Source organism: Salarias fasciatus, chromosome 22 (genome assembly GCF_902148845.1).
Source record: "Salarias fasciatus chromosome 22, fSalaFa1.1, whole genome shotgun sequence".
Taxonomy (NCBI): Eukaryota; Metazoa; Chordata; class Actinopteri; order Blenniiformes; family Blenniidae; genus Salarias; species Salarias fasciatus.
This window is the reverse complement of record NC_043765.1, coordinates 17,133,694-17,159,886: the sequence shown is the minus strand read 5'-3', so window position 1 is coordinate 17,159,886 and position 26,193 is coordinate 17,133,694. Positions and strand designations below refer to the sequence as shown.

General features: G+C 41.5%; 1 protein-coding gene and 1 long non-coding RNA gene across 3 annotated transcripts in view; one reads left to right on the top strand and one right to left on the bottom strand.

Moving 5' to 3' along the window:
* The window catches only part of csmd3b (CUB and Sushi multiple domains 3b), a 337,669-nt gene that overhangs the window by 279,817 nt on the left and 31,659 nt on the right, over window positions 1–26,193 (bottom strand). Inside the window, exons 2-3 of one of the 2 annotated variants that reach the window (XM_030120513.1) lie at window positions 16,534–16,560; window positions 1,134–1,154 (exon numbers count right to left, since the gene is read on the bottom strand). The exons of the other annotated variant lie outside the window; for it this stretch is intronic. Coding sequence (XP_029976373.1) covers window positions 1,134–1,154; window positions 16,534–16,560 — 48 coding nt within the window. The remainder of the gene's footprint in view (window positions 1–1,133; window positions 1,155–16,533; window positions 16,561–26,193) is intronic. 2 annotated transcript variants of the gene reach the window in all.
* On the top strand, window positions 9,427–16,298 carry LOC115409365 (uncharacterized). Its single transcript, XR_003933939.1, has 3 exons — window positions 9,427–9,593; window positions 12,500–12,513; window positions 16,287–16,298. It is a non-coding gene; the product is annotated as an uncharacterized LOC115409365 (long non-coding RNA).

The following is a 26,193-nucleotide window of genomic DNA, read 5'->3' as shown; positions in this document are numbered from 1 at the left end:
ATGAGCCCGCACTGTAACATCAGCTCAGTGTCTCCTCCTTTGTCTTTTATTTCCACACACAAACACGCAGTCTTCCTGACTTTGTTAAATTCGCCGCTGCTCACTCCTCAACCTTGTTTCCTTCTCATTTTTACCTCCGTACTGTCCTCTCTGTGTGGTAACCGTAGCAACAGGCACAGGGTTAAGCTACTTAAGTGGCACAAGGAAAAATAAATAAATAAATAAATAAATAAAGAGGCGCAAGACGTAAATGGGGTAGATAGAAAATGAGGGAAACAATCGAATCAGTTGAGAAAATGAAAAAAAGATAAGGAAAATAAAATGCGAGGGATACTAAAAAGAGTATTGTGAAGGAGGATCAAAAGAAGATGATGGATAAAAAGGCGAGTACGGAGAACATCTATGCAGCTCAGATAGTGGTATAGATGTGCTGCTCTGTCTCCTGCTACTATATTCTCACACTCCTATCACTCCACTTTGTATTTTCTTTTCCTGAAATGGAATATGTGGGCAGCACACTGATTGCACATGTCTTGTTGTGTTGCAATGCTCAGGTAAGGAAAAAAACAAAAACAAAACAAAACACCACCCCTTTACTGTCAAAAGTCACAGTCTGTTACATTTTGATGCCAATTGCTTCAACAGCAATTCAAACAAAGTAATTAATCCTGATTAGAAAAGGGATTGGTAAGCACTGTACCTGTTCAGTAATTTTAAGTATCTACTCATATGTAGTGTGTGACTGTTATCCGTCCTTCATTCAAGTCCATAAATGTGCTGAGGCAATTAAATATTTCCATGAAACAGCTCGCACATCGCTCCCTTAAAATGAAGTGATGCAAATTTTAAATGTCGAGGCATTTTCAGCGAGATTTTCAGCAACGATTGAAAATTGTCTGCTCTTTTCCTGTCCAGGATCCCTGTTAAACATTTATTTCATGACCTAAATGATGAATGACTTGAAGAAACAGCCAGACCGGAAGTATTGTTGGTCCGGCAAAGAGGCTCCATTTAATGCCAATGAACAAACTCTTTAAGTGTGATTCTGTCTAACGTTTAATGGAACAAACCCAATAGAGAACTTTTTACATTATTAATTGGTTTTGAGATTGCATTGGATATTTTAATCCAACCTTGCGTTCTGGAGCTTTTCACTTCAATTTAGAACCGCGGTCTTTCATCTGCAGAATTTCACTGCAAGACAAAAAGCTGACAAAATGTTGGCAGACTGGACGGTGAAACTTTAACAATTTGGCAAACCCGGCAGGTTTTTCAAAGACATTAGGGGACACTGTTCTATAAACCGAACCAATAACTACTTTTGCTCTTATTTATGCCGCCGACCAGTGTGGATTTGTTTGTCGGGAGGCCAAGTTAAGCATTTCGCTGCCTCATCTTTGAGCCCTCTTCTAAAGTTCATGCCTCCTGTGAGCTTAACTCACACTGGTCCTTAAAAGATTAAGAAAGCAAATCAACAAACACAAAAACACTACTACACTGTTGTTTTAGTCCCCCTTAAAATCACTGTTTTTTTTTTTTTTTGTTAACAGTCAAGTCGCACTTTGTATCCGTAACAAGTGTATCATTCAGTATTAACAATTTATACTCTCCGGACCACCGCATCATGAAAACTTAATGTTTGTGCGTTCACGCACAATGAAGCAAATGCAGAGTGATTGCTACCCACTTTTGGGGTGGTCTGTGGAGGGACGCTTCCAACACTGGCCCTGCTGCTCTCAGCCTTGGTCAAAAATGTGAATTTTTCAGAACACAATGCCATTACACTTCACTTTCATAAAATCCTGAAAGGTGCTTTAGCTTTAATACATATTTTCTACTTTAAAGCTGCTCTCAAGAACATATCAAATGTCAGCATTTATGGACATCAATTAAAAAACTACAGAATGAGAGGTACTCTGTTGACTACTGATAATTAAAAAAAGAGTGCTGTTTTAGTTTCTCAATTGTCAGCAGTGTTTTCCTCCACTGGTTTGTATTTAACAGCAGAAATGTCTTTTTGGGCATAACTTTGTGCACGTGGTTGAGTTTCCCTTCCTGTGCCTTCATCCATGTATGTTAGTGTCTCTGAGTCTGTCTGATTCAGTGTTTCAGAGCATGAATCTGTGTGCACGTGTGTGTGTGTGTGTTTGCGTGTGTGCGTGTGTCGTTTCACGTGCATTTGAGAGAGAATGGAGGGAAGGTTGCTGCTGATATTGGTAATGTGGCACTTTGCCAATCTCATTAGCTTAGCATGCAGCGGGCAACCTGCCCAGAAAGATGCAATGTGTGTGTGTATGTATGTGTGTGTGTGTGTGTGTGTGTGTGTGTGTGTGTGTGTGTGTGTGTGTGTGTGTGTGTGTGTGTGTCTGTGTCTGGGAGGATCAGGGCCAGTGAATGCCACCACTCTGGCTGATGGTCCCAATAATGGTATTAGAGAAAAAGAGAAATTGAGAGCACAGGAGGGGTAGAAGAACTATAGCGTGATACAGAGCAAGAGAGACACAGAGAGAGACAGAGAAGGTAGAAATGTAAAGATAATGACAGAAGCGTGAAATGAAGCAGGTCTTTTTCAAAGGGCCAACATAAGAGTACCATGTACGAAGGGGTGAATATCTCCTTTGAAACAATGTGTGTGCTGCTGTGTAGAACAAAAAATCTTCTTGTAACACACTGTAGCACTTGTTGACTTGACGGATAAAGCAAAGTGCCTGACACTGTTGTCTGTGTGTGTGTGTGTGTGTGTGTGTGTGTGTGTGTGTGTGTGTGTGTGTGTGTGTGTGTGTGTGTGTGTGTGTGTGTGTGTGTGTGTGTGTGTGTGTGTGTGTGTGTAAGGCAGAGATCAAGACAGAGGAAGAGTATAAAAAGTGACTGACTGTGTAATTGGTGGTCTGACATTAACTGTCTGCATGACTATTATATCCACTGAGGTGATACACAGACCGAGAGGGAAGAAGCAAGGGACATGATATGTCTGCAAGCACACGTGTGTATGTGTGTGTGTGTGTGTGTGTAAGAGAGAGAAAGGTAGAATGGGAAAGTGCAGAAAAGAGCAAAAAAATTCAACTCGAAAATAGAGATGGTGACTCACTTCATCAATAAAGAGATAACCGCTCATATTCTATTCAATCTCCGAGATTCAACCATCCAAACACTAAGACGAAAAAGAAGAAGAAGAAGAATGCAGCGCAGCTGTTGGAGCAGAGTCATTTCAGCATTGTCACTGTTACCCTGATATTTAGGTGACTGCAAAACTCAAACAACAAATAAAAGCTAAAAGTAAACTTCTGCTTCAATTTAGGGAAAATGTCTGTTTTTTGTGTGCGCGCTGTAGAAATGTTCTGTTATTCTGGATGTTTTTGCCTCCATTTTCATGATATATTTAAATGACGGTATATTTTTTTTTTGTGTGTGTAATTCTCAGGGTCAACGATTGTGTGTGTCGGTGTTGGTGTTTTGTGCATCATCTTTTCCTGTTATAAGCTAACAAAAGCTGATGTGAAGAAAATCCTTTTTAAAAAATGTCCGAACCAATGACTGAGATGGTTTTTTTCCCCCTTCCCATTATAGAATAAATATATACAGTATGTAGAATAAACTTCCATGTGTTTGGTCTCAGGTCTGATTCATCCTTCCATCTGATTCATGTTAAACAAAAACAAAACAAAACAAAACAAAACACGCACACACACACACACACATATATATAGATTTCATTCTATAATGTGTTTTTCAAGCCATATGTTTAAGCTGACCTGATGTCCTGCTGTACAGTAGACACCAGTTAAAAAAGTAAAGGGGTTAATATTTCCAAATTTCACATATTTCAGAGAGTGACTAATAAGGCGGGGCTACATGGAGGCACAGTGGTGAACACTCTTGCATTGGTTCCCTTCGGACACTCTTGCTTCCTGTCACAGTCCAAAGACATGCATGTCAGGTTAATTGGTGACTCTATATTGCCCCTAGGTGTGACTGTGAGTGGTTGTTTGTTTGTGTTGACCCGGCGACAGACTGACAGACTGTCCAGGGTGGACCCTGCCCTCACCCATATAAAGCTGGGATTCACTCCAGCACCCCACCATGCTGAAGAGGACAGGCGGGTCAGAAAATGGATAGATGATGGACTTATAAAACTTTAAAACGAAAAGGTTAGATTTATTTATTAGCCTGTTTTGCAGATTCTAGCTGATATTTTTGGCAGCTCAGCATAGCGTGATTTTCAAAATCACTTTCAAAGTGGCCTGATGTTCAGTGAAATGCATTTTTTTTAAATGAATATTCAAAAAAAATAAATAAATATTGAGCTGCGACACTGAAAGAGAATAAAGGTTAGGACATCTGTCAGCTGATGAGCAGAGGGAATATTCCATTCAACTGATCCAGGATTCCCACCTTTCATGAAGAGTTAACCCCTCTTCTATTCATCAATCAACCCATTCATCCCATTCATCTAGGAGTTCATCACTGCCGCCTCTGTACACACATCCATCATCTCTCTCTCTCTTCAGCTCATCGTTTCTTCCCTTCATCCCAGAGATGGATGCGCTCATTTAAATTATTGGGAGTCAAGTCGAGAATTTGGACACGGGCCGATTGTGGTGCGATGACCGTGATGGCATACGGGAGGGAATGATGGGATAATTGATTGTTTAATAAAGCAGTTAGTTTGATTTACTTCATTAAGTCAAAAACCACACCTGCGTGGAAACACCTGTTTTGGGTGCATTCCGCTTCCTGCTGCAGGGAAAAAAACACTGTTCCAAATGTGAGATGACATATTTGTTATTTAAAGTGGAAATGATGGATTTTTCTGCTTTGACAAAAGGCTTGAATGTATATCAATGAATGATTAAACTATACCAGTTCACAGCTGTATATGTGATGCCTTAACACACCGTTCAAGACTCTTCTGATTCTTCTGCTGTTTTCCTTTAACAGGAAAACAGCAGAAGAACCAGAAGAGTCTGTCTTCTGTATTTTCTTTCCTCACACTGCCCAGCTGCATGTCGTTCCCCACTGCATCCACCATCCTCCCTAACCTCCTCCTTCACTTCTTGCCTGGTAGCTTCATCCTCAACATGTTTTTTTGTTTTTTTAAACATGTCAATCATCTTTGAAATGCACAACAAATATTCAAGTCCTTAAGCAAAATTCACACATTGAGGTGTAAGAGCCTGGAATGAAATGGGGGAAATCTTGGCATGAGATGAGAGTGTTAACCACTGCTTCATACATTTATCTAATATTATTGACATTTTAGTTTAAATGAAGCACCTGGGAAGCATATAATCAAAGAATAAGCTGAATCTATATCGTGCTTTTATCTACCTAAATGTAACTGTTCGCCTAAACACACCTCAACACGCTACAGCCTGGAAAATCAAAACCAGCAATTAGGCATCGCAAACCTCTAAATGACAATGGCATTATTTAATGCCATACTATATCTCACTGTACGCCCCCATCAAAACCCAATTCTAATGAAATCTGCTAAAACATCAGGATCATTAACCACTTTTTTTATTTTAATCTGATGCTTTGTGAATAATTTCAACATGGCGCTTGAGATAATGAGATTTTGCAACTGTGTTAATGTTTGCACCTCGTGACACCGAACAGACGATTTTGAATGATGTTAAAGCGACTGAATTCGAAATGTTTCTGGGAAAAAAAAGCACCCAAGGCCATTATTATTATTGTTAAAATGACGGTGCAAAGCCTGGAACAATGAGAGTTTGTTATACATGACTGAGTTTATTCAAATTATTTCCATAACGCAGGTAATAATTTCAAAAAGAAAGCCTGATAAACAAAATGACTCTCCAGGTGGAGTAATGCTGCTTCACATAAAGTCACCTTCAGAGACTGAGAATGACTGTTTGAACAAGTTTGGAAAATAATGCTTATGACGTGCAGCCGATCATTGTCGTGCTTTGTGCAGCAAATATAAGAAGTACTTATCGGGATGCAGCAGGATCAGAGCAATTTTATAACTCATTTGGTGAAGCTGCAATCGTCATATTAATTTAAGCTTCGGTATTATTGGTTTTCTTTTCTTTTTTTTTGTGGCTTCTGGTAAACTCCTGCAGGAATATCAGGCTCTTTAGCTTATAGTGAACATCTACTGAAGTAGAAGATAATTGGAAAGCTGAACAATGAGCTGAAATTAATTGTGATGCTGTACTAACCTCCAGGAAAACTGCATGCTTTTAAGCTCAACTTACACAACAAAGCTGCTATTCTGTTGTTATTTCTTAAATATCGCATTGAGAATGCCGATTACGGCACGTGAGGAAACCAAACCAATCATTAAAAGTCAAGTTGGAGAGGATTTCATAAGAAATCTTCATGAATTTATACACAGGAAAACTGTGAAGTATTAGACAGACATGAGAAAATCATACCATCATTAAATCCCTGAATTCTTAAAAAAACATTAATGCTATTTCTGTTTTCCATTTCTTAAAAAGAAGGGGAAAGGGGAGACAGAAGTGTGAGTCAGTCTGCGCTGACAAAGGATCTGTGGTTTGATTTCCAGATGATGTTTGGAACAACCATTTCAAACCGTTCTGAATTGTACTGCCAACTATTGTTAATGTTGTTTTGACTGCAATTGTCGATTCCTTTTGATAATTTATTAACTTTATGCCGTGTATAGAATAACAACACAATAACATATTGATATTTCTGATAGCATTAAGACAAACATTTGTTTTCTTCTTTTTTGTTTTTTTGTTAATTCATTTTCTTTATTAGAATTATACAGTAATTACAACTGAATATTACCTTTCATCCATCCATTTTAAGTTTTAGAATGGAAATAAGAAGTCATTCAACTCTGGACCTCTGCATTTTGTCAACCTATTCAGCTTTAAAATATTTCACCATCAAATCATCTCACTAACTCTTGATCTCCAGAAGTCAAAAGAAGTAACTTTATTTTGAAAGTTACTTTCAATATAAAGACAAGAAAGCAGATATGTTTTTTGTGTCATTGTAGGCAGTGCTATGGCGGTGCTTACACGTGGACATTAAGGAAAATCTGTGTGAACAGTAAGGCTGCAAGGTGAATTTCGCCTGAAGAAATCCAACACACTGGAATATAGAAAGGGAAAAAAAATAGCTAACATAGTTCAGGTTATCTTGACAAAATCTTTATATAGATTAAGTTTGTAGAGCTGCTGTGATGAGAAATGTCAACACATATGTCGATCCTTTAGTGGAACCTTGAAATCACATTTATAGTTTAAATACATTCTGAAATGTTAATGAACAGCTTCAACACTTTGATGTTGCACACAAACCTCCATTTTTTTTGCTGGATCACACGTGCACCGTTTAGCCTGGTGTGGATCTACGCACATCAAAGACAGTGAAGCCGAATTCTGCTCCTTCTGTGCTCCGCAGGCATCAGTCACACCGGAGCCTCAAACCTCGACGCAAAAACACATGAACTTCCACATAAAAATGCAGACTCCTCCGCAGCCCCAAGACCAGATACACGAGCACATCGCCTGCAGCGTGGCAGGGTGCTAGACACGAAAACAGCTTGAATTGACTGGAAGGGAGATTCGACGACTCTTGAGGCTGAAACAGTGTGAGAGCATGTGAAGGAGAGAGATGACGTGGATATGGAAGAGACATTTTTACATGGATACGCACACGCGCGCACACACACACACACACACACATGCCGAGACACTTCCCAGCCAGACACAAACACCAGCGCCTTGCTTTGAACATTGTGCCCATTACAGATAGCTACTGAGATAGCGAAAGGCCGCCGCTGCTATGATGAGAGTACCAGAGAGACGGACTAAAAGAGTGACAGTGTGAGATAAAGACTCTACTTCTACTTGTATCATAAAAGTCAGTTTGCTTTGTGAGCGCAAAATCAAAATCACAGCGGCCGCTTCCTCCGCACCTAGGCTCCTCTTTCTTCCCCCTGACCTCGTTTTTTTTTCTTTCTTTTTTTTTCCACATCTTCCTTTTAAAGTGCTGCTCGCCCCATGAAGGCTGTTGCTCAACATGCATGCCCTCACACACCAAATCCCTGCTTGATTTTAAAACAGCCAAACATATTCAGACCCGGGGGCTCCACCAGGACAAGCACGGTTTTCTTGTAATTGGATCCCGTCGCAAAACTTTGACTGAAGCATTTGATGGTTAAGAGCTCCGCTCACGGGCAAACCGAAGGTTGCTGTTTAGGGAGGCGAGCGAGTCTCCCTGACACTTTGAATGTCCAGATTTTCCCACCTCTGTCGAGAATTCGCGAGTGTTTTCTCACTGCCTGTTCCTCCCGCTCACCACTCCCACACACACACACACACACACACACACACAGACATATACACCCTCAGATACACAAGAGAGGTTTACATATATTTCATCATCCGCATGAGGATAAATATTTGCTCAAGAATGTAAGTAAAATGCCAATAACGTTTGAATTTGTAGTAATTTGAAAGTAAAAGACCAAACTAAGAACACACAATATAGTTTCTCTTTTCTCATTCCAAAAAAACACTGAAAGAGATGAACGATAACACACATACATTTCACCCGGAGGTATTTTCGCCCTCTGTGCTATATTGAAATAGAGAAAATTAGCATGAAGAGCAACGTGGAGTGAATATTCCCGCAAAAAAACAAAAAGAAAGAAAAAAGTAGGAGAACTCTATTCGAGGTGACTGTGCAATATTCAAAGGGTGTTACTGGAAAGACGGGAAAGAGCGAGGAGATACACAGATGAAGAAGATTATTGCAGTGGGTGTGCACATGTGATTTCTTTTACCGATTGTGAAGGCTGACTGACAATCCCTTTGAAACATTGATCAACAATCTCAGATAATCTGCCTCATAGGCATGAGAGCGGATGTTTGTGTGTGGGCGTGTGTAATGTATATGTGGAGCTTTTGTTTGAGTGTATGTTGTGGGGGGGAGGCTGTCGGAATCTTTTTTACAGCACAAGGGAAACAACATAAAAAGTGCGAGGAAAAGAAAAAAAAAAAAGACCATCTCCGTGCATTATGTTCAATATTTAAAATGATTCCATCAAACGTGATGACGTGCACGTGCTCAACCCACAGAATGTGCATGTGGATCAGACTGTGTCAAATCTGTTCTCCTGACAGAAAACACACACACACACACAAGCAGTTATTTGCACATAAAGGAGGACACACACATAAATGCATCCACCCTCCAGCTTCATTCCTTATAAGTCAAAACAATGTGGCAGAGCTGACAGCTCACATTAGACCACTGGGCCTTAAAAAGACCAAGTGTGTGTGTGTGTGTGTGTGTGTGTGTGTGTGTGTGTGTGTGTGTGTGTGTGTGAGAGTGTGTGTGTGTGTGTGTGTGTGTGTGTGTGTGTGTGTGTGTGTGTGTGTGTGGATGTGTCAGTGTGTTTACTGTGAGTCACAATTACAGATAAATGTCAAGGGTTAAAATGAAGTCAACATCTCTGGAGGTGCCCAACGCTAACAGCTCTTCTCGGCAATGATTTTAAAGAAGCCGCAGAAGGTTAATTTGAATTTTCCATATTTTCCATGACAAAATCGCCAAACAAATGTCACTGAATTCGGGTCACTGTTTGTTTAAAAAAAAATTGTTGAATGGAGAAAAATAAAAAAGAAGAAGAAGCTCCAATTGAACTTAAGCAAGTAACAAGTAGGAGAGTGAGAGAGCGAGAGCGAGAGAGAGAGAGAGAGAGCAAGAGAGAGAGTTGGTTTCTTGGTATCTTAATGGAGGATGTATACTATCCCCGTAGGGACACTCAAAATAGCCGCACAGTATAATAGCCAAAGTGATGGAGAGATGCTTTACAGTCAATGCTGCGGCTCCAAGGTTTCAAGCCTTTGTACATTTTGTTCCTTGTTCTGAATTTGCAAGAACCTTTTCTTACAACAAAGTCCACTTCAGAGTAATAAACAACAAACCAATGTCATTTCTGATCCAGAGCATCACTACGCAGTTTCAGAGACTCAACACTAACACTTACTGTACTCGAAATGGGTTACACTCGAGTCAAAGATGGGGATGGATTTCTAAAAGCAGAGTGAAATACGACCAAAGGCAAACTGAGGATGGACAGAGGAGAAAATGGAGAAATGAGCCTAACATTGAGATGAGAGGAGAGTCTGGTGGAAAGATATTTGTCAGAATCCATGGAGCTGAACGGTGAAGGTAGAAATGCCCATGTTCTTTTTTTTGATAGCTAAGTGCAAATCTTAAAACTGACCGCACACCTCGAGCAGAAATTCCTCTCCCTGGCACCGTCCGCCTCCAAACAAGGTGTAATTTCCGAGCACTCTCACCTCATTGCAACAATCGCTCCAGCTGGACAGTTGAGCTTTGTGCGAGCGTCCTTTCCAGGTACTCTGGTTTTCTCCCACAACCCCAAGACATATATTTAAGGCTAATTGGTGATTTTAAATTGCCTTGCCTTAGGTGTGAATGTGCAATGGAGTGACGACCCGCCCGGGGTCTATTCTGGCTGTGGGTTTCTGAGAAACACTTTAACCAGTAAATGTTCAGGCTGAGAGGAAAAAGACCATAGATGAAAAAGACATAAAAATAAAATATACATGCAATTTTCTTGATGCAACTTTAAATAACTAAATCACTAAATAAAAGCAAGAGCTCTCTGCTGACCCTGCTGATTATTAAAATACAAGAATACTTCATGAAACGACGCTGTGACCAGGATATGGCCGGAAAATAATGAGGACTATACGAAGAACGCAGAACCATTTGGAGTAATTTCCCTTCCCGCTCGGCTCCACTCCCATTATTACAATCATCATTATCATCAACAGTGTCAGCAGAACCGGCATCCCAGTGATGCTGTGGAATCATTGTTAGAAATACATACTTACTGTATACCAATAAGCAGAAATGCATTCATTAATATCACTGCATTGTTTGTATCAAACCTCGATATACTGTTAAAAGTTAAAGGGCAACATCTAATTGAGTTGCAATGCGTACAGAGATAAAATCTGTTTGATTACGCTCTGCAACTCTCAATCAATTAATGACTGCGGAGTACCTAAAAGGTCATATAGACGTGCGCACTAAGTTGAAGTTTGATTGCTGCTGCTGCTGTTTTGTGTGTGAACACTTGTCAAGGTGCCCTTAATGTATTGTGTGGATGTTCTGAGACAAAAGGGGAGTTACTAGAAACTTTTCTCTACCACGAATCAGTGATAGTTTTCCTTTGTTTGGTATGTGTGTGTGTGTGTGTGTGTATGTGCTGGGATTTAAGCGGCGGAGAAGATAGACGGATGAAAAGAGGATCATTGTCAAAACAAGTCGATCCGTAATTATTCTTCACCCAAATGTGACAGGTTTCAAAGGGAAAGTCGATTCAGCGTCTTTTTGTTCGTGGTCCACATGGAGCCGTTCCATTCGCCGCCTAACAAAGTCCCGAAGCGCGTCCCCGTCCCGCTGCGATCCGGTTATCATGGCGCTCCTCCGTCTCATTACGACTCGCTGAGGAGTCCCCGACTCTGCTCACATTTCATCTGCAGATCCTCCTTCACAGTCATCAGCTATTTTATCAGCTGTCTGTAGAGGCTGAGTTAGTGTCGTGTGACAAACTGCGGCAGGCTTGCAAACACACGCGGGAAAGCGGCTGGCGCTCTTTGATGCCGCGCGAGGAGTCGGAGACAGACGGGTGAGCGCGCTGATCAAACGGCATCCGGTTGAACGGTGGCGACACGGAAGTAACCTGAGCGAAACGCGATAATTACATGACACACACTCGTGACACACATGGACAGCCGGCGCGCTCGAGAACACCGGGAGGGTTGAAGATGATAAAAAAAAAAAAAAGAAAGAATAACAGAACAAGGCTTTTGTTTTCAGACGACCACTGTTCTTTTCTCTGCCTTACACTCTATTATATCTCGTGTTGCAGGTCAGAGCCTCACAGCGGGAGTCAGACCTTTCTGTTTGTGCGAGCTCTTTGGCGCCCGCCTGCCCCTGCATCCCACTTTTCTTAACTTTCAAGCACGCCGAATCTCATCGCGGAAAAGAAAAGAAATGTCAAACGCCCGGGGCCGCGTGCGGCCATTTGTTGATTTGAAGAGCGACGTGACATTCAGCCTCCACCGTGAGTTACATATGCAGCCAACCGTCATGAAGACCTGCCAGCATTGTTAGTCGCATTCATTTGATCATCATGACTAAAGCTGCCTCACCACAGCCCTGCCCCCACTGCACGGATAATAATTAAATAAATACAAATAGAAGACTGTGACACATTCGTATTTAAGCTGCCAGCGCTGGAATAACAAGAGCATATACAGCCGTGCCATCACATTCTCCCTAAACTCATCCGATAATAATGACGAATGATGGACACAAACACAAAAAGGCATAAAAAACAATGGACAAAAAAAAAACCTTTGTTTTTTTCTGTCATGTCTGTACATCAAAAATCTCACCACTTCCGCATCTAAACTGGGCATATAGTGTATGACACCTCATCTAGTTTATTTTAAACATGTTTGCTTTGCGAGTAATTAGCAGTAAAAGTGAAGTGAGTGAAGCTGCTAAACTGACGTGGAAACACTCCAATATTCATAACCGTGAATCACAGCTCACTCTTCCTCCACATCTTCCAAACGAAAAGCAGAAAACAAAAATAGGGCATTTTGTCGTACGCTATTTTCAGTTCACTTCGTTAAACGTGTTTTTTGACCAGGAGTAACACTGAATAGCCTGAATACTCCACGAATAAACGCTGCCACATCGGGGTTGGCAACTTTCACACTTTAAGGGTGAGACACCCATTTTCAGTCTCACACGGCCTGAGAAAATGTCACGCAATGTCAGGAAAGGCACCAGGGCAAAACATACAGTATGATAGCAGGCCTCCTCCGCGCACAGGGCAAAGTTTTAACAACATGAGGGAAGAAAATAAACAAAAAAAAAAAACAAAAAAAAAAAACAATACAGCTGCACTATAAACTCTGGAGTGGCAATAAAAATGTAATTTTACGGCATTAAAAATTTAATTGCATAAAACTTATGAGCAGGGCGCAATTTGTGAATAAACCAGATGGGAGGATGTTTTTCAGGTTGTCCCTTCCAACAACTTAGAATTAATGATACACACTAATATTTATTTAACTAAAGCACAAATTTCATAACTGAGCATAATATAAGTGTAATGAAGACATTCCAATCACGGAATAAGCTATGGTGAATTATCACACTCCTGTTTAGCACCTCAGCTCACGCCACATTTCAAACAGTAACGATATTATTTTCATTTAAGTCAAGTATGCGGTATATCTAGCCAAGCCATGTATTGTACTTTTTTTCTTTCTTCCCCAATCTCATCAAACTCTGACAACAAACACGATTCTATATGAATCCATCTGACAGAGTCCGCCGCTTCATACAATCCTGCCCTTGAGGACAAAACCGACAATCATGCACATTCACACCTTGGACAAACTGGAGTTCACTGCCAATTAGCCTCAAATATGCATTTTTGGATTGCAGGTGGAAATCAGTGTCTAAATTAGTGTATGTATTTGTTTCCTTACTTCCAAAAAAACAGAAATCAAAATTGGCTCTGATCTCATACTTCCTTGAAATGAGCATGGAAGGTTGTTTGGGTTTGAAACGTCCTCGTTGAGTAAAATAAATTGCAGGCATATTTCTGAAGTTATTTATCATGAAAGTGCTTTTTTTTGACAGGTAAGAGCTTTTCACTGCATTTATTTCAGGCAATTCATACTACACAATGATTTGAGACTGGATCCAAAAGTCGCACAATGCAGCCGATTCCACAATGAAGTGTCACTTTTAAATGCATTTCTCTATTTATATTTGAATCAAGTGACTCTTTTATTTATTTATTTTTACATTTAAGTAAAACTCCCAGGGCATGCACCTACCTGTATTTTATTATTTTGATCATTCACAGTTAAAGCTTGGATGTGCTACTGTTCCATCTATCTTCCAATAAGGCGTTCACTGGCTTTTCACAGTCAATTCGGCTCGTCAGCCGTTGGGCTTCATCGAAGTGTAGTCAAAATGTGCTTCTTCTGACTGTATTAAAGCAATCCCTTAAGACTTCATGACATTTTCTCTGCTAATATACCATTTTAAGACTGTCAGCATTTCTGGAAAATGTTTCAAGTAAGTGTGACTGCCAAGTGTCTCTGAGAAAATGCTTCATTTCCTCTTTATCTCTCAGCCCCTCGTTTCCATCGAAATCTCCAATCTCTCAGTTTTCCTCCACTGTCCAGCTCTCCTTTTCTCTGCCGCCTCCTTCCTTCTTTTGTTTTCTTTCCTGATTATCTCTCTTCTCTCCATGCATAGCAATGTTGTCTTAGATGGTTTTTCAGTTGGATTGTATTAAAATCTTAATGAGTGACGGAGAGCAGCCGATCGGGGCCCCTATAGCTTAAGCAGGGGTATTAAAAGCTCAGTGCTCAACCACATGCTGATCCCAGAGAGATATGCCTTAAAAGACACACACACCGGTGAAGACGCTCACACACACATACACACACAAACGGGCGATTTACGCACAGAGGCACGCTTGTGTGCTGTTGAGCAGGAACAGAATATATTGATCAAAGACATTGTTATCTGATGGCCGAAGCGACCGGCGCTCCCCAATGTCATCAAGTAAGTTGTGGCAGGGCAAAATGGAAACAAATGAACAGAATAGAGGAAGGATGGGTTAAAAGGAAAAAAAAAAAGCTCATGTATGTGATGAAACAGAATCTATGTGGCATAAGAGGGAAATAAAAACAAAGGCAGTTCCAGGCCTGCTGGGGGTTACGTGGCTGATTGTTAGCCGGTAAAAAAGAGGGTGAAGCGAGGCGAGGAGAAAAGAGGAAGAGAGAGAAGAGTGAAGATGCAGACATAAAGAGAGAGATACGGTTATTCCAGGCAGGTTGACATCTCCAGGGTTCGCCTGCTGTCAATCTGAGCGCGATGATTGATTGTGAAGGACTTATAAATTCCAAATCGCTTTGAGATTGAATACTAAAAACGTTGCTGGGAAATCGTCCCGCAAGAACCTTTGAAGGGTACTGAAATGTTTTCACTGAGAGTTACACATGTCCACCCCTGGGAAATACCCAGCACAAAAGATAGTCTTCTTAAGTTGGCTGCTGAGGAGATAGCTCGGGGAAGTTTCTTTCAACAGAGAGGCAGTAAAAACAAGTTTGTAGCCCGTCTGGCAGCGCAGCTGAACTTTGTTCTCCTTTGAGAAACATGACTCCTTTGGTTGCCCCTGCATGGCTCAGTTATTGCTCGCTGCTGAGACCAGGGCACAGGGCCGCTATACACAAAGCTCATGATTTACTGTTTGCAAGCTTCAAACTTGAAGCTAACAACATATGCTATCCCCGAAAGCATTTTGAAACCAGATTCCCTTTGTGGTGCATTCTGGGGGTTAAAGGCTGTGGCTCAGGGACCCACAGAGGGTGATGCATCCAAACTGCTATTGCTTTCCTACGATCAAGGACGTCATTCTTCAGATAACCTCAAATGCAAAACGTAATTTTGGTCAACACTTAAAAAATGAAGGTTGGAAATTTACAGTGGGCAACTTGTAAATGCAAAGTCTCATTTTTTTCAATCACTCGCTAATAGATTTAGGTTATGTCACATTTCATTTACTGCCTCCAAAACGTCTGCTTTATTTAAGGATCTGCTTTCAACACTTTCGGAGATGCGTCGAGCAGCTCAGAATTCAGCAAAGTTGATGCTCCTGTTATTGTGAAGAGACGCAGTTTATCAACTGGCTCAACGCAACTTTAACATGACATTTTATTTTTTAAATCTGTTCGGTTGGTTTTGTTTTTTTTAACTGCTTTAATTTTTTTTCAGTCTATATAAACACAATTTTTTTTTCTCATTTACCAAATTCTTCTTTATTTAGCAAAATGCTGTGAAATGTTATACAGAGTCCAGAAAAGTTACCCTTATCAATGTGTTAACATGACCTCTCATGCACACAATCCTATTTGCATGCGATTTCACCCACTCTATGAGGCATCTTAATAAACCAGGCCCTTTGTGTAGCAGTTTAGCTTCTGTTATGCGATGATGAGCAGCTAATCCTGTCATCTTGTGCCTGTTTGGAGAGGAGGGGGTATTAGACTAGGGTCTTTTTTTTTTCTTTTCTTTATTTATTTATTTATTTTTTTTTTTTCAAAAAACAGCTGTTAGCTTTTGCTAAAAAGGCATCTGTTGATGCTCTGAGCTTCATTAAAAGCTTTGGGCTAGCAAACTAAAGCAATCTGCAGGTGAAAGCTGAAAAAGTCCTCGAGTTTTACAAAGCTGAGAGGGACCCTTTTTCAAATTCAGTCGTAGGGATGATACATTTCCTGGAATTTGCTACAAAAAAAAAAAAAAAAAAAAAAAAAATGGGCCATTTTCATGAAAGCTCAGGCATGCTGTTTGCTTTGTGGCTGATATGAAAAACACCAGTTTCCTCATAAATCCCTCCAACGTCTGGTCAAACTCTCAGAGTAAACTGCAGGGGGTCTGGACAGAATAATAGAAATGTCCAGTTAAAGTCTGACAAAACTGGCATAGTTTCTTTTTTTTTTTTTTTCTTCTTACGACACCAGCTACATTAGCAAGTAGGCTTGGCTAGTAAATATATGACAGTTGCCAGTGAAATTTGGCAGTCGCTGCACACGCTTTGTGGGGAATGCAGTGCTTCAGTGGTCGAGGTAATTTTGTTGCCTGCATCATCTGCAGATTTTCCATTCAATAGCGGATATCGTGCTCCTGAAAGAAGGTTGGAGTGGCTTACATATAATTTCCTGCAAATAAAGATTTCATTAGGCAGCATTTTTTAATTTAAAAGTCACTGGTGCGTAAAACTAATAAAACTAAGTTAATCTTCCTCCTAGACAAAATGTATTGGGGATGCTCTTGCGAGAAGGGGAAAGCTTCTTTTTTTTTTTGATACGCAGCGTAAAACTGTCACGTGAGCCATTTTTTTGAAACCCACCTGTCTCTCTCTCTCACTCCCGCTTTCTTCGCCAGTTTCTCTCTCTTTCGTTCAATTCAATATTAATTCGATTTAATCTTCCATTTAATTCAGGAACTCTCTCTGGAGTCTCCTTTTCTTTGATCATCTCCTTGCTTCCCCTCCCTCTGCTCTTTACCATGGCCCTCCTTCTTCGATCCACCCTTTTCAGGTTCCCGTCCTCCTTTCAATCTCATCTCTCCTTTCACTCTTCCTCAATCTTGCATTTCCCGGCGAGTGAAGGAGGAGAAGTGAGGAGGAAATAAGGAAGAAAGGAAGGAAAGGGGAGAGAGAGCAAAGACATTTTGTGTGAAACCGAAAAGCTTAATGAGGTAAGTGACAGAGGAACAGAGATATGAAGGAATAAAAGACGATGAATAGAAAAACCAGACGGACAGAAGAGAGAACGGAGGGAGGCTTCTTAAAATGAGGGGAGCGGGTGTATCTGAGGACAAACAGATGCGATGAGGAGTAAGAGAAGGGGGAAGGGACCGCGAGCCTTGAGAGTCACAGTAGGGAGGGAGAAACAAGAAGTTGATAAGATCGAGGAGGAGAGAGAGGGAGAAGAAAAGACAGCAGCTTTCCCAGATTGCCGATATTTCTCTGGGTTACATCATTCACGAGGCTCCCCTCTCAGCCAACTGCTGCATGTGCATCAGCCTTTTGCCTTGGGAAAACCAATAACTCTCAGTGGAATCTGCTTCTCAGCAGCAACATATTGGAACGCTTATTCACATTGGAGCGGTGATCCCGGGCCCCAATGGCAGGAAACGTTTATTTCAAAATATTTAAATGAGTGGAAAAATGATGGAGTGTCAGTCTGTGTACCGTCAAATAACCTAAAGGACAGTGCAAAAAAAAAAAAAAAAAAAAAAAAAATGATGCACTAATTAAAATGAGTCATGGGGCAAGATTTTATTTGCGGGTAGAATTTAATTTGAAAAATCCACCCTCCGGGCTTAAGATGGGACCTAAAAAAATAAGATTACAAAAAGATTACCAGATATGACCAAATATGTTTCTTTCCCTTTCAAATGACTCAATTTCCTTATTTATAAAACAATGACTGGTCCTGCTGGAAACACCAACAATTCCTATCGTTATTTTCAGCACAAAAGCAGACAGTCCAACAAAAACTCCTATCAGTATATCTAGACCTGGTTTACATGACTCCAGTTGTATAAATTGTAGTTGTAATTTATTCAAAAGTATGAAGACAGAAGTGGTCTTTCTACGGTGATCAATTTCCATTCAATTCCAATTTCCCCCCAAAATATATCATTTTCAGTCTTAAAGTAAGAAAACGTCATCACCCCAATATCATGTTCTATCAAAAGTATTTAGATCAATGAGAAAACTGCATGTGAATTTGGCCTCATTGTCCAATGTGAGGGCGTAACCTCACTCCTGTGGCTGAATCGGTAAAAATCCCAGCAGACGATCTCAGGAGAAGCAATTATGTAAAGTTAAGAGGTAAATGGACTGAACTAACAGAGCATATTTTTCACCTTAATGGTTTTAAAGTGCTTTACAATTTTTTTGTTTAATTTAATTTTGACTCTCTCTTTTTCTTCTTTTCTGTCTCTCTTTTTTTTAACTGACAATTGATTTAGTTTAGCAGACCCGGTGCTTTTCACTCCATTCACCTGCTGAAGGTGGACTGGGACAGTAATTCCACAGAAAAGCCCTTGATTTTTAATATTTTCTTGCAATATTACAGTAGAACGTGCATGGACACATACACACGCACACACACACACACACATATACACACACACACGTACATCACATCACATATTGAACACCAACAATCACCGAAGGCAGATAAATCTGGCTGTTTAGTGCTTCCAGTCCCGTCGCGCTGCTCTTTGGAACTGCACCTCTCGTCTCTGCACTTCTCGCTCCCATTTCCTCTTCATTCATAAATTCTCACCCTTTTGCTTACGTTACATTTTCTTTTTTTTTTTTTTTTTTTTAAGTGCCTGCCTCTACTCCTTAGAAAGTGTCAGCTATACGTCACTTTCAGTAGCTATCTGTGAAAGCACATTACGAGCCGAGCCCGATCACTGGATCCATAATCCACTGCTGAGGCCAAATGATACCCCTGATGATTGGACAATGACCCGTGCTTTTAATTAAAACCCGCGCTGATTAGCTGGGGTTTTTTTTTTCTCTCTCTCTCTCTCATCCCACAAGTACAAGGTAGCCTATGAGGATTTTCCTTATGCTGAATAAATAAATTATGATTGCAGAGATCGGCGCAGCATTCCACAAGCTTACTCGAAGCCTCAGTACTAATTTTCTTTCCCATCAACAGACTCCATTACATTTCCCCCTCACAAGTCTTTGCCGCGTTTGATGTGTGTGCTGGAGGGGATTTCTTAAGATATGGAGGGAAATTGAGCACAAGAACCTCCCAGACTGGGCCAAATAAAACCAGGAAGCTGATCATTTGATTAATGTAATCTGAGTTCTTTCAATTACTTTTGCACCACTGGGGTGCTGGTTGCCAGTGAGAGATTCTGGAGGAGCCGCGAGGCCAGCTGGGAGTAGAGGGGTGTGCTTTTCATTCACAATTAGAATCATAACCACACAGACACACTCAACAACACATTTCTTCACAGCATAAGGATTTTACTGTTGTTGCCATGATTGCAGTTTATTTTACCCCCCCCCCCCCCCCCCCCCAGTTTCACTGCAAGAACTAGGGCATTCACCAACTCTCTCCCGCTCTCTCTCGGAAATGTATTCTTTTTTTTTTTTGCTTCAGTCTGTCTCTTGCACATAAATATTAGCCTCAAGCTCCAAACAAAATCACCAGGTGAGAGGGACACACGTGAAAAAAAAAAAGACAAAAAGCAAAAGAGGAAGGGGGAACAGAGGAGGAGAGAAATTTAGAAGAAAAACAGCAGGGAAACAGACGGTTTGTTAGACGCACACATGCTTCAAACATGCTTGGCAAAGTCAGAAACACACACACACATACACACTTCCTGTGCGGCTTACACACATTAGCCCGGAGCTCAACGCGGCTACACCTGGCGAGAGGCAGCGAAAGGCGTTAGATGTGAGCTCGCCCGTGGATTGAGGTCACGAAGAGAAAGACACGGATAATGACGACAGGAGGTAGAACCCGGAGAGAAATGCTGAAGGAGTGAAACGTTTTGGGGGTACGGAGGTAAACGCGACGAAGCTTGTGCCAAGATGAAACCAAAAATCATATACTGAAGATGAGGAAGTATTCATGAGCCTGTGAAAGTCTAAATCATACCAAGAAGAAAAAAAAAAAAAAGTACACGCAAATAGATTCAGCGAGCTGCTGCACCGACGAGAGCGGGATCAAAGTTTTGCGCGAGGATGTGGGAGGCGGAAGAGAGCAAAGTGTCAAAAAATTAACAATCTATCCTCAAATGCAGCATGGAGGTGTTCCAGAGCACTGCAGAGCTGTGAGACAAAATAAAACATTCATATATTGTGTAATAGAAGCCCAAATGCTGCAGCCAAGAATGGCTGTAAGTGCCTGGATGGCCCGGAAGATTTGGCACAGACGACTTGAATTAACAACTGAATGAAGATCGCTGATGTGTTTGCGTGTGTGTGTACATGCTTCAGAATGTGTTTGCTCATGAGGATCATGTGCTATAAGCATGAGTTCTCCCCCTCCCTCCCTGAATGTGTCTCTTTTCCCATCCTGCCAAATATTTGATGTGAAAACACAGAAAAAAAAAAAAAAAATAGTCCATGCATTCAGCATGAAAGCGGGTCATATTAGCAGCTTTTGATAAACACAAAGCTGTTATTTAGCCGGTAGGTAGTGAGTGGATTTCCTGCGTGCGAGCTTTGCGGAGCCGCTGGAGACTTCTGGCAAGGAGGCATGTTGCAGACGCATCCCTCCATTCTCTTCTCAAACACAACGGAACGGCACCTTGATGCTTCTCTTTTCCCCCCCAAAGAACACTATTAATGTTGAAATGTGCAAATCAAAGCATTACGCATTTCTCCCTCATTTTCTTCCTCGCCGTCTCGTTCTCGTGAGCATACAGCGCTCCGGTCTCCCTCTCATTTCTCCATCTCCTCCCCTTCTCGTTTTCTCTCTCAAGTATTTCTGCTCTTCTCTCTCTGTCAGTCTTCCTCTCAGTTTTCCACGCGGGTTCCCCCCAGCTTAGCTGGTTCATCCCCACTGTTGTCTTTGGTTTTATTTTATGTTCTTTTAACCCGACTTCACATCTGCGGTGCACAGTTTTCCCCAGCACTGTTGCACTTCTGAATAAAGATATCCTCTTTCTTGTCATTTCTGAAAATCTGATGAGTTCTATAGTTTTACAACCGCAGCGAAGATTCACCTCCAGAACTCGCTTTTTTCCACATGTCCGGCCATTTGAGTCGACCCGTAAACATAAATGGTTGTTTGCGTGTTTGTGTCACAGCAAATAGGTTGACCTCGAGGAGAAAACCTGCACAACTGCATGAGGTCAGCGAGCCTGACTCACAAACTCAAAATGTTTTTTTTTCTTTGTCTTTCGCTCACTGACATACACGCACACGCACACACACACACACACACACAAATATGAGGGAGCAGCTTTTTACCTTGAAGACAAACAGGGAGGAACACAGAGTTACATAGAGAAGTAGGGGAGTGTGTGTGTGTGTGTGTGTGTGTGTGTGTGTGTGTGGGGGGGGGGGGGGGGGGGGGGGGGTGCTGAGACGGAGAGATCGTGGGAGACAGGACTAGATGAATATTTCTCTTCCATCTCGCTTTACTTTCATCTTAGCTGCAGCTTTCAGAGACCCTGAAAGGGAAACACACAAACACCAGGACGAGTATATGACGCATCCTCACACGGAAAAGACAGAAATGAGAACTTATCTTCTCATTTGGTTTAAAATTTAATAATTTTGTCTCAATGTTCCAAACTTTACAGAGAAATATGACACAACACACTTGACCCAGGCTTCACTACTACATGAGGTCAACTTCCATTATGAATGTAGGCTATGAAAAGTGAAAAAAAAGGAGTTGCAATGACACAAATAAACCATATTATTATGATTTGGCCACTCTCTGACAGAAAGAAATAGTCAACAAAAGTTGATTGATGAGCAACAATATAATATAATGATAAAAATACCACTTTTGAATTTTTACATTTTAGAAGGCCCCTCTTGAGGAGTGTCCAGACCACTCAGTGCCCCTCTAGTACAGCCCACATACTAGCAGATAATAGGATGAATGATATTTAAGAGCTGTTTTTTGTCTGCAGTGAGATTCAGACCAGCAAAGCTCCAGTCACAAGTGTGACTGCTTAACTTCAAGGCCGGGACTGATCCCCCTTTGAAAACACCAAGACAGCAACAACATTGCAAGTTATAGTCAAGTTTCTCGAGTACTTTGTCAGAATTTACCCATCCTGCTTGATACTGCTGGAACAAGTAGACTTTCTAAAGTGCTGAGTCAGTTTCATGGCCTCATAAGACCTGTAGACAAAAACTGAAACAGTGGGGGGAAAAAAAACAAAATAACTATTCTTGTATCTCAACCGTAACAAAACTTCAGCTCAGCGAACCACACACACACGTGAGATAAAAGGAAAACAACTCATATGGTCAGCACAAGTTTGCCCCTCAGGAGTGATGCGATGTCAGTGTGTGTGTGTGTGTGTGTGTGTGTGTGTGTGTGTGTGTGTGTGTGTGTGTGTGTTCACATCACACCTTAAAGTAGGCTAGCTGATACCTGAGGGTCTCACACTGACACACACTCATACATATATGCAAACACACACACAGACACACACACACACACATACACACACCACACAGACAGTGACTCACAGGAAAATGTTTCATTTCTGTCAGAGCTGTCGAGTGTACGCTTGTCTCAGGTTTGAATTTGTGTCTGAACTCAGTCGCTCCATGTCTGACATGATAATATACGACATCAACATAAAGTGTGAGTTTCTCTAATTTCATTTTAAATTATTCTTCAGCGGATTTACAGACAGAGGTTTTCTTCACGGCGATCCTGACGCTGAATCACAGGCTGTATTCGTGCACAGTAGCAGAATTCAGCTGAATCCGTCCTGCACACACAACTTTGCCCAAACAAACCCAACATTTGCCAAGTTGCTTCCAAACCTCACAGGTTTCAGATAAGCACAGAGCAAGGCGCTAAGACTCACACTAAAACCATTAAAACAATCCAGAATCTGGCACTGGACCAACCAATTACCAAACAGTTCACTCGCTGGAGCCACATCAAGACATTCTTCTTTAAGTCACCAACTTCTCCTAATTGAATTGAACACAGCTTGTCCCCTCGCTTTCCACGCTAGCTTTCCGCCGGCAGAGAGCTTCCAATACTGAATCATGCAAATTTCACCATAACACATCATGCTGGGAAGATTATAGTCGCAGGCATAGCAAAGCACATGTTACCGTTGCCATTAATGCTAATTTTGCTAGCGTCTTGAGAGAAATGCTGGACGTTGCGCAGCATGGCTGTCATACTTGCACAGTGTGACTGTCATTAAAGCCGTTGTGGTTGTAAAATAGCCGTTTGGAATTTGCCGTGGACCGTTCGTCACGCAGTTGCATGAAGTCAACACGACGGAAATGCTGTTTATATTTTATTCCCACTCTGCTGACATTCACAAAGACTTGATTGAAAATATCTAGATTTTAAATTTCCCTTCGTCAGACAACTGCTTCATCGACTGCACAGCAGACTGTGTCAACACGATGTTCAAGGGCACGTGGGCAGTAAGACTCATAGAAGCAATCCCACTCAAAACACAAAGCTGCAGTGTGTCGTCCAGTCATTTCTCGACTGGGTTCGCAACATTTATTCTTCTGTCCCTGTGAAAAACCTATAGAGGATTAAGAGATGTGGACTAAGTTAATATAATACAACACGTAATTGCAGTTTTTTAATCAAAAGCATCAGCAGAGATTTAAAGATATTTTGGTGCGATGATGTAAGGAGGCAGCAACAGGCCAGCAGAGGGAAGAGTCGTGACTAAGAGGAGTACATGCACATCAAGATACACATAGAAAGTGCACACAAACATGCCCACGCAAATACACAACCGTGCAGGCACAAACAGAGGAAAACACATCTGCTCCACTGTGTACTCTCGCAGGCATCGACAGACACAGAGGCTCACACTGCCATCCCGAAATGTAAAATACTTTACTTTCAGTTATTATTTCTCTTTTTTTCTATGGAGAGAGCGGCAAAGAGAAGAGGAGTGGGGGGGCTGAAAGAGAGCTGGTGAGAGGATCCACTGAGTGCAGCAGATTGGTTAGAAGAGCCAGCGGGATGAGAAGGTGCAGTTCCCAACATTCCCGAAGTGCCGCTCAGCAATGACACCCGACACCGGCTTCTGAATCGTACACGCTTATCTGGTTGGAGAAGAAGAACGTCATCGACGTGGATTTGAAACACTTGATTGACTTAAGCTCCGTCGGATCACGATCAAGTCGGTCCTCGGGGTCTTGACAGATTATGAAACAGTTAAGACAACATTTCAGTCTGGAAGTTCACAAGATGACCAATCTGAAGAGATAAGATGTGAGAAAGATTTTTTTTCTTTTCTTTTCTTTTAAGTGGGCCTTTAGCTCGAAATGGGAGCAGAACGTTGTGGAGTTTGGCCAAATACTTATGTAACGCAGTGGACTCATTCACAGATTATTGCACCATTTGTACTGAGGGTTATCTTTAACAGCGGATCTTTACCATGAGGCAGCTATGTTGACTGTGTCTGGCCATTCAACATTAATGCATGTGAAAACATTTAAAGAGGGCAACAGGAGCAGTAGCGAATCATAGGCAATTTCTCCTTTTAAATCATATTTTTTTTACTTCACCTTTTGGACATCACCTAAATCTACATTTCCTTTCATTACCTTGAAAAAAAGTATGGCTCACGCATTGTGAGTAATATGGGTCCATTCCGCCTTAAACCTGGGTCTCATTTCATGATTATGACATTTATTTCATCCATTTGGGGCCAATGCATCCCCAAAGAGCTTAAAGACAAAGAAATGCCCCTTGCACATTGAACAGAGTCAACTAAGGTGATTTAGACATCTGAATAACGTTCCACTTGGATGCCTCCCTCAGGTGGCCGCCCTCCCAAAACACATAAGAGGGATTAGACAGTATACTGTATCTAATCAGGCTTGGGAACACCTCATATCACTGTGGAAACGGCTTGCAAAAGAGGGATTTGGTTCTGCATCATTCACAAGCTTTATGTTGGACCTCCTGCTGAAGTGTCCTTGAGCACAACAGAGATATCCACAATTGTCTAGGGTGGCCTGGACAGCTCCGAGCTCAGGCACCATTAATTTTTAAGCGAAGACATTTTCATTAGTCTGCTGCTGCCACAGCTTGTCATACAATACTTGATTTCTGAAGTAGGACTTTTATACGGGTAACACTTCCCTGCTTCATTAGATAGTCTTGTGCACAAATCCATTATTTAAGTCAAACTAGCAGACTGCTAAATGTACTTAAGAGTCCTTAGCTCCTTTGCACCCATAAAGAAAAGCCTGTAGCTCTGGAGCTGAACAGCATAATCCAACAATAATGAAGACTCCTAATTAGCTTTGCTGTGTGTGCGCGCGTGTTCGCGTGTGTTGATGTGAGCTCGTCAAGAGGCGGGTGGTATGATTCCAGTTGTCGGGGGGTAAGTGAGTGTGAATCAACCCTGCTGACATCAAATACCGCTCACACACAATGAGTCGCGCACACACACAAACACAAACACACACACACACACACACACACCAAAGCCCAAGTTAAGCTGTACATGCCACTCATCACACCAGTCATTGTTCTCAGCGCCATGAGCCATATTGAGAGCGGGAAAGAAAGATGTATGTGTGTGTATGTGTGTGTGTGTGTGTGTGTGTGTGTGTGTGTGTGTGTGTGTGTGTGTGTGTGTGTGTGTGTGTGTGGGTGTGTGTGTGCAAGAGCGAGAGAGTGAAGATCCCTGAAAGGTTATTGAGCAGCACCTCAACCATATTTATGAATATATGCCGCTTTCATATTTTTGTACATCTGACAACCTTTGTGAGACTGTGATGACACATTAGTGTATTTATGTAGCCGTGTGTGTCAGGATGTGTTCGCTGAGTCATCCGGCGCATCAATCTCTTTGGAGAACGGC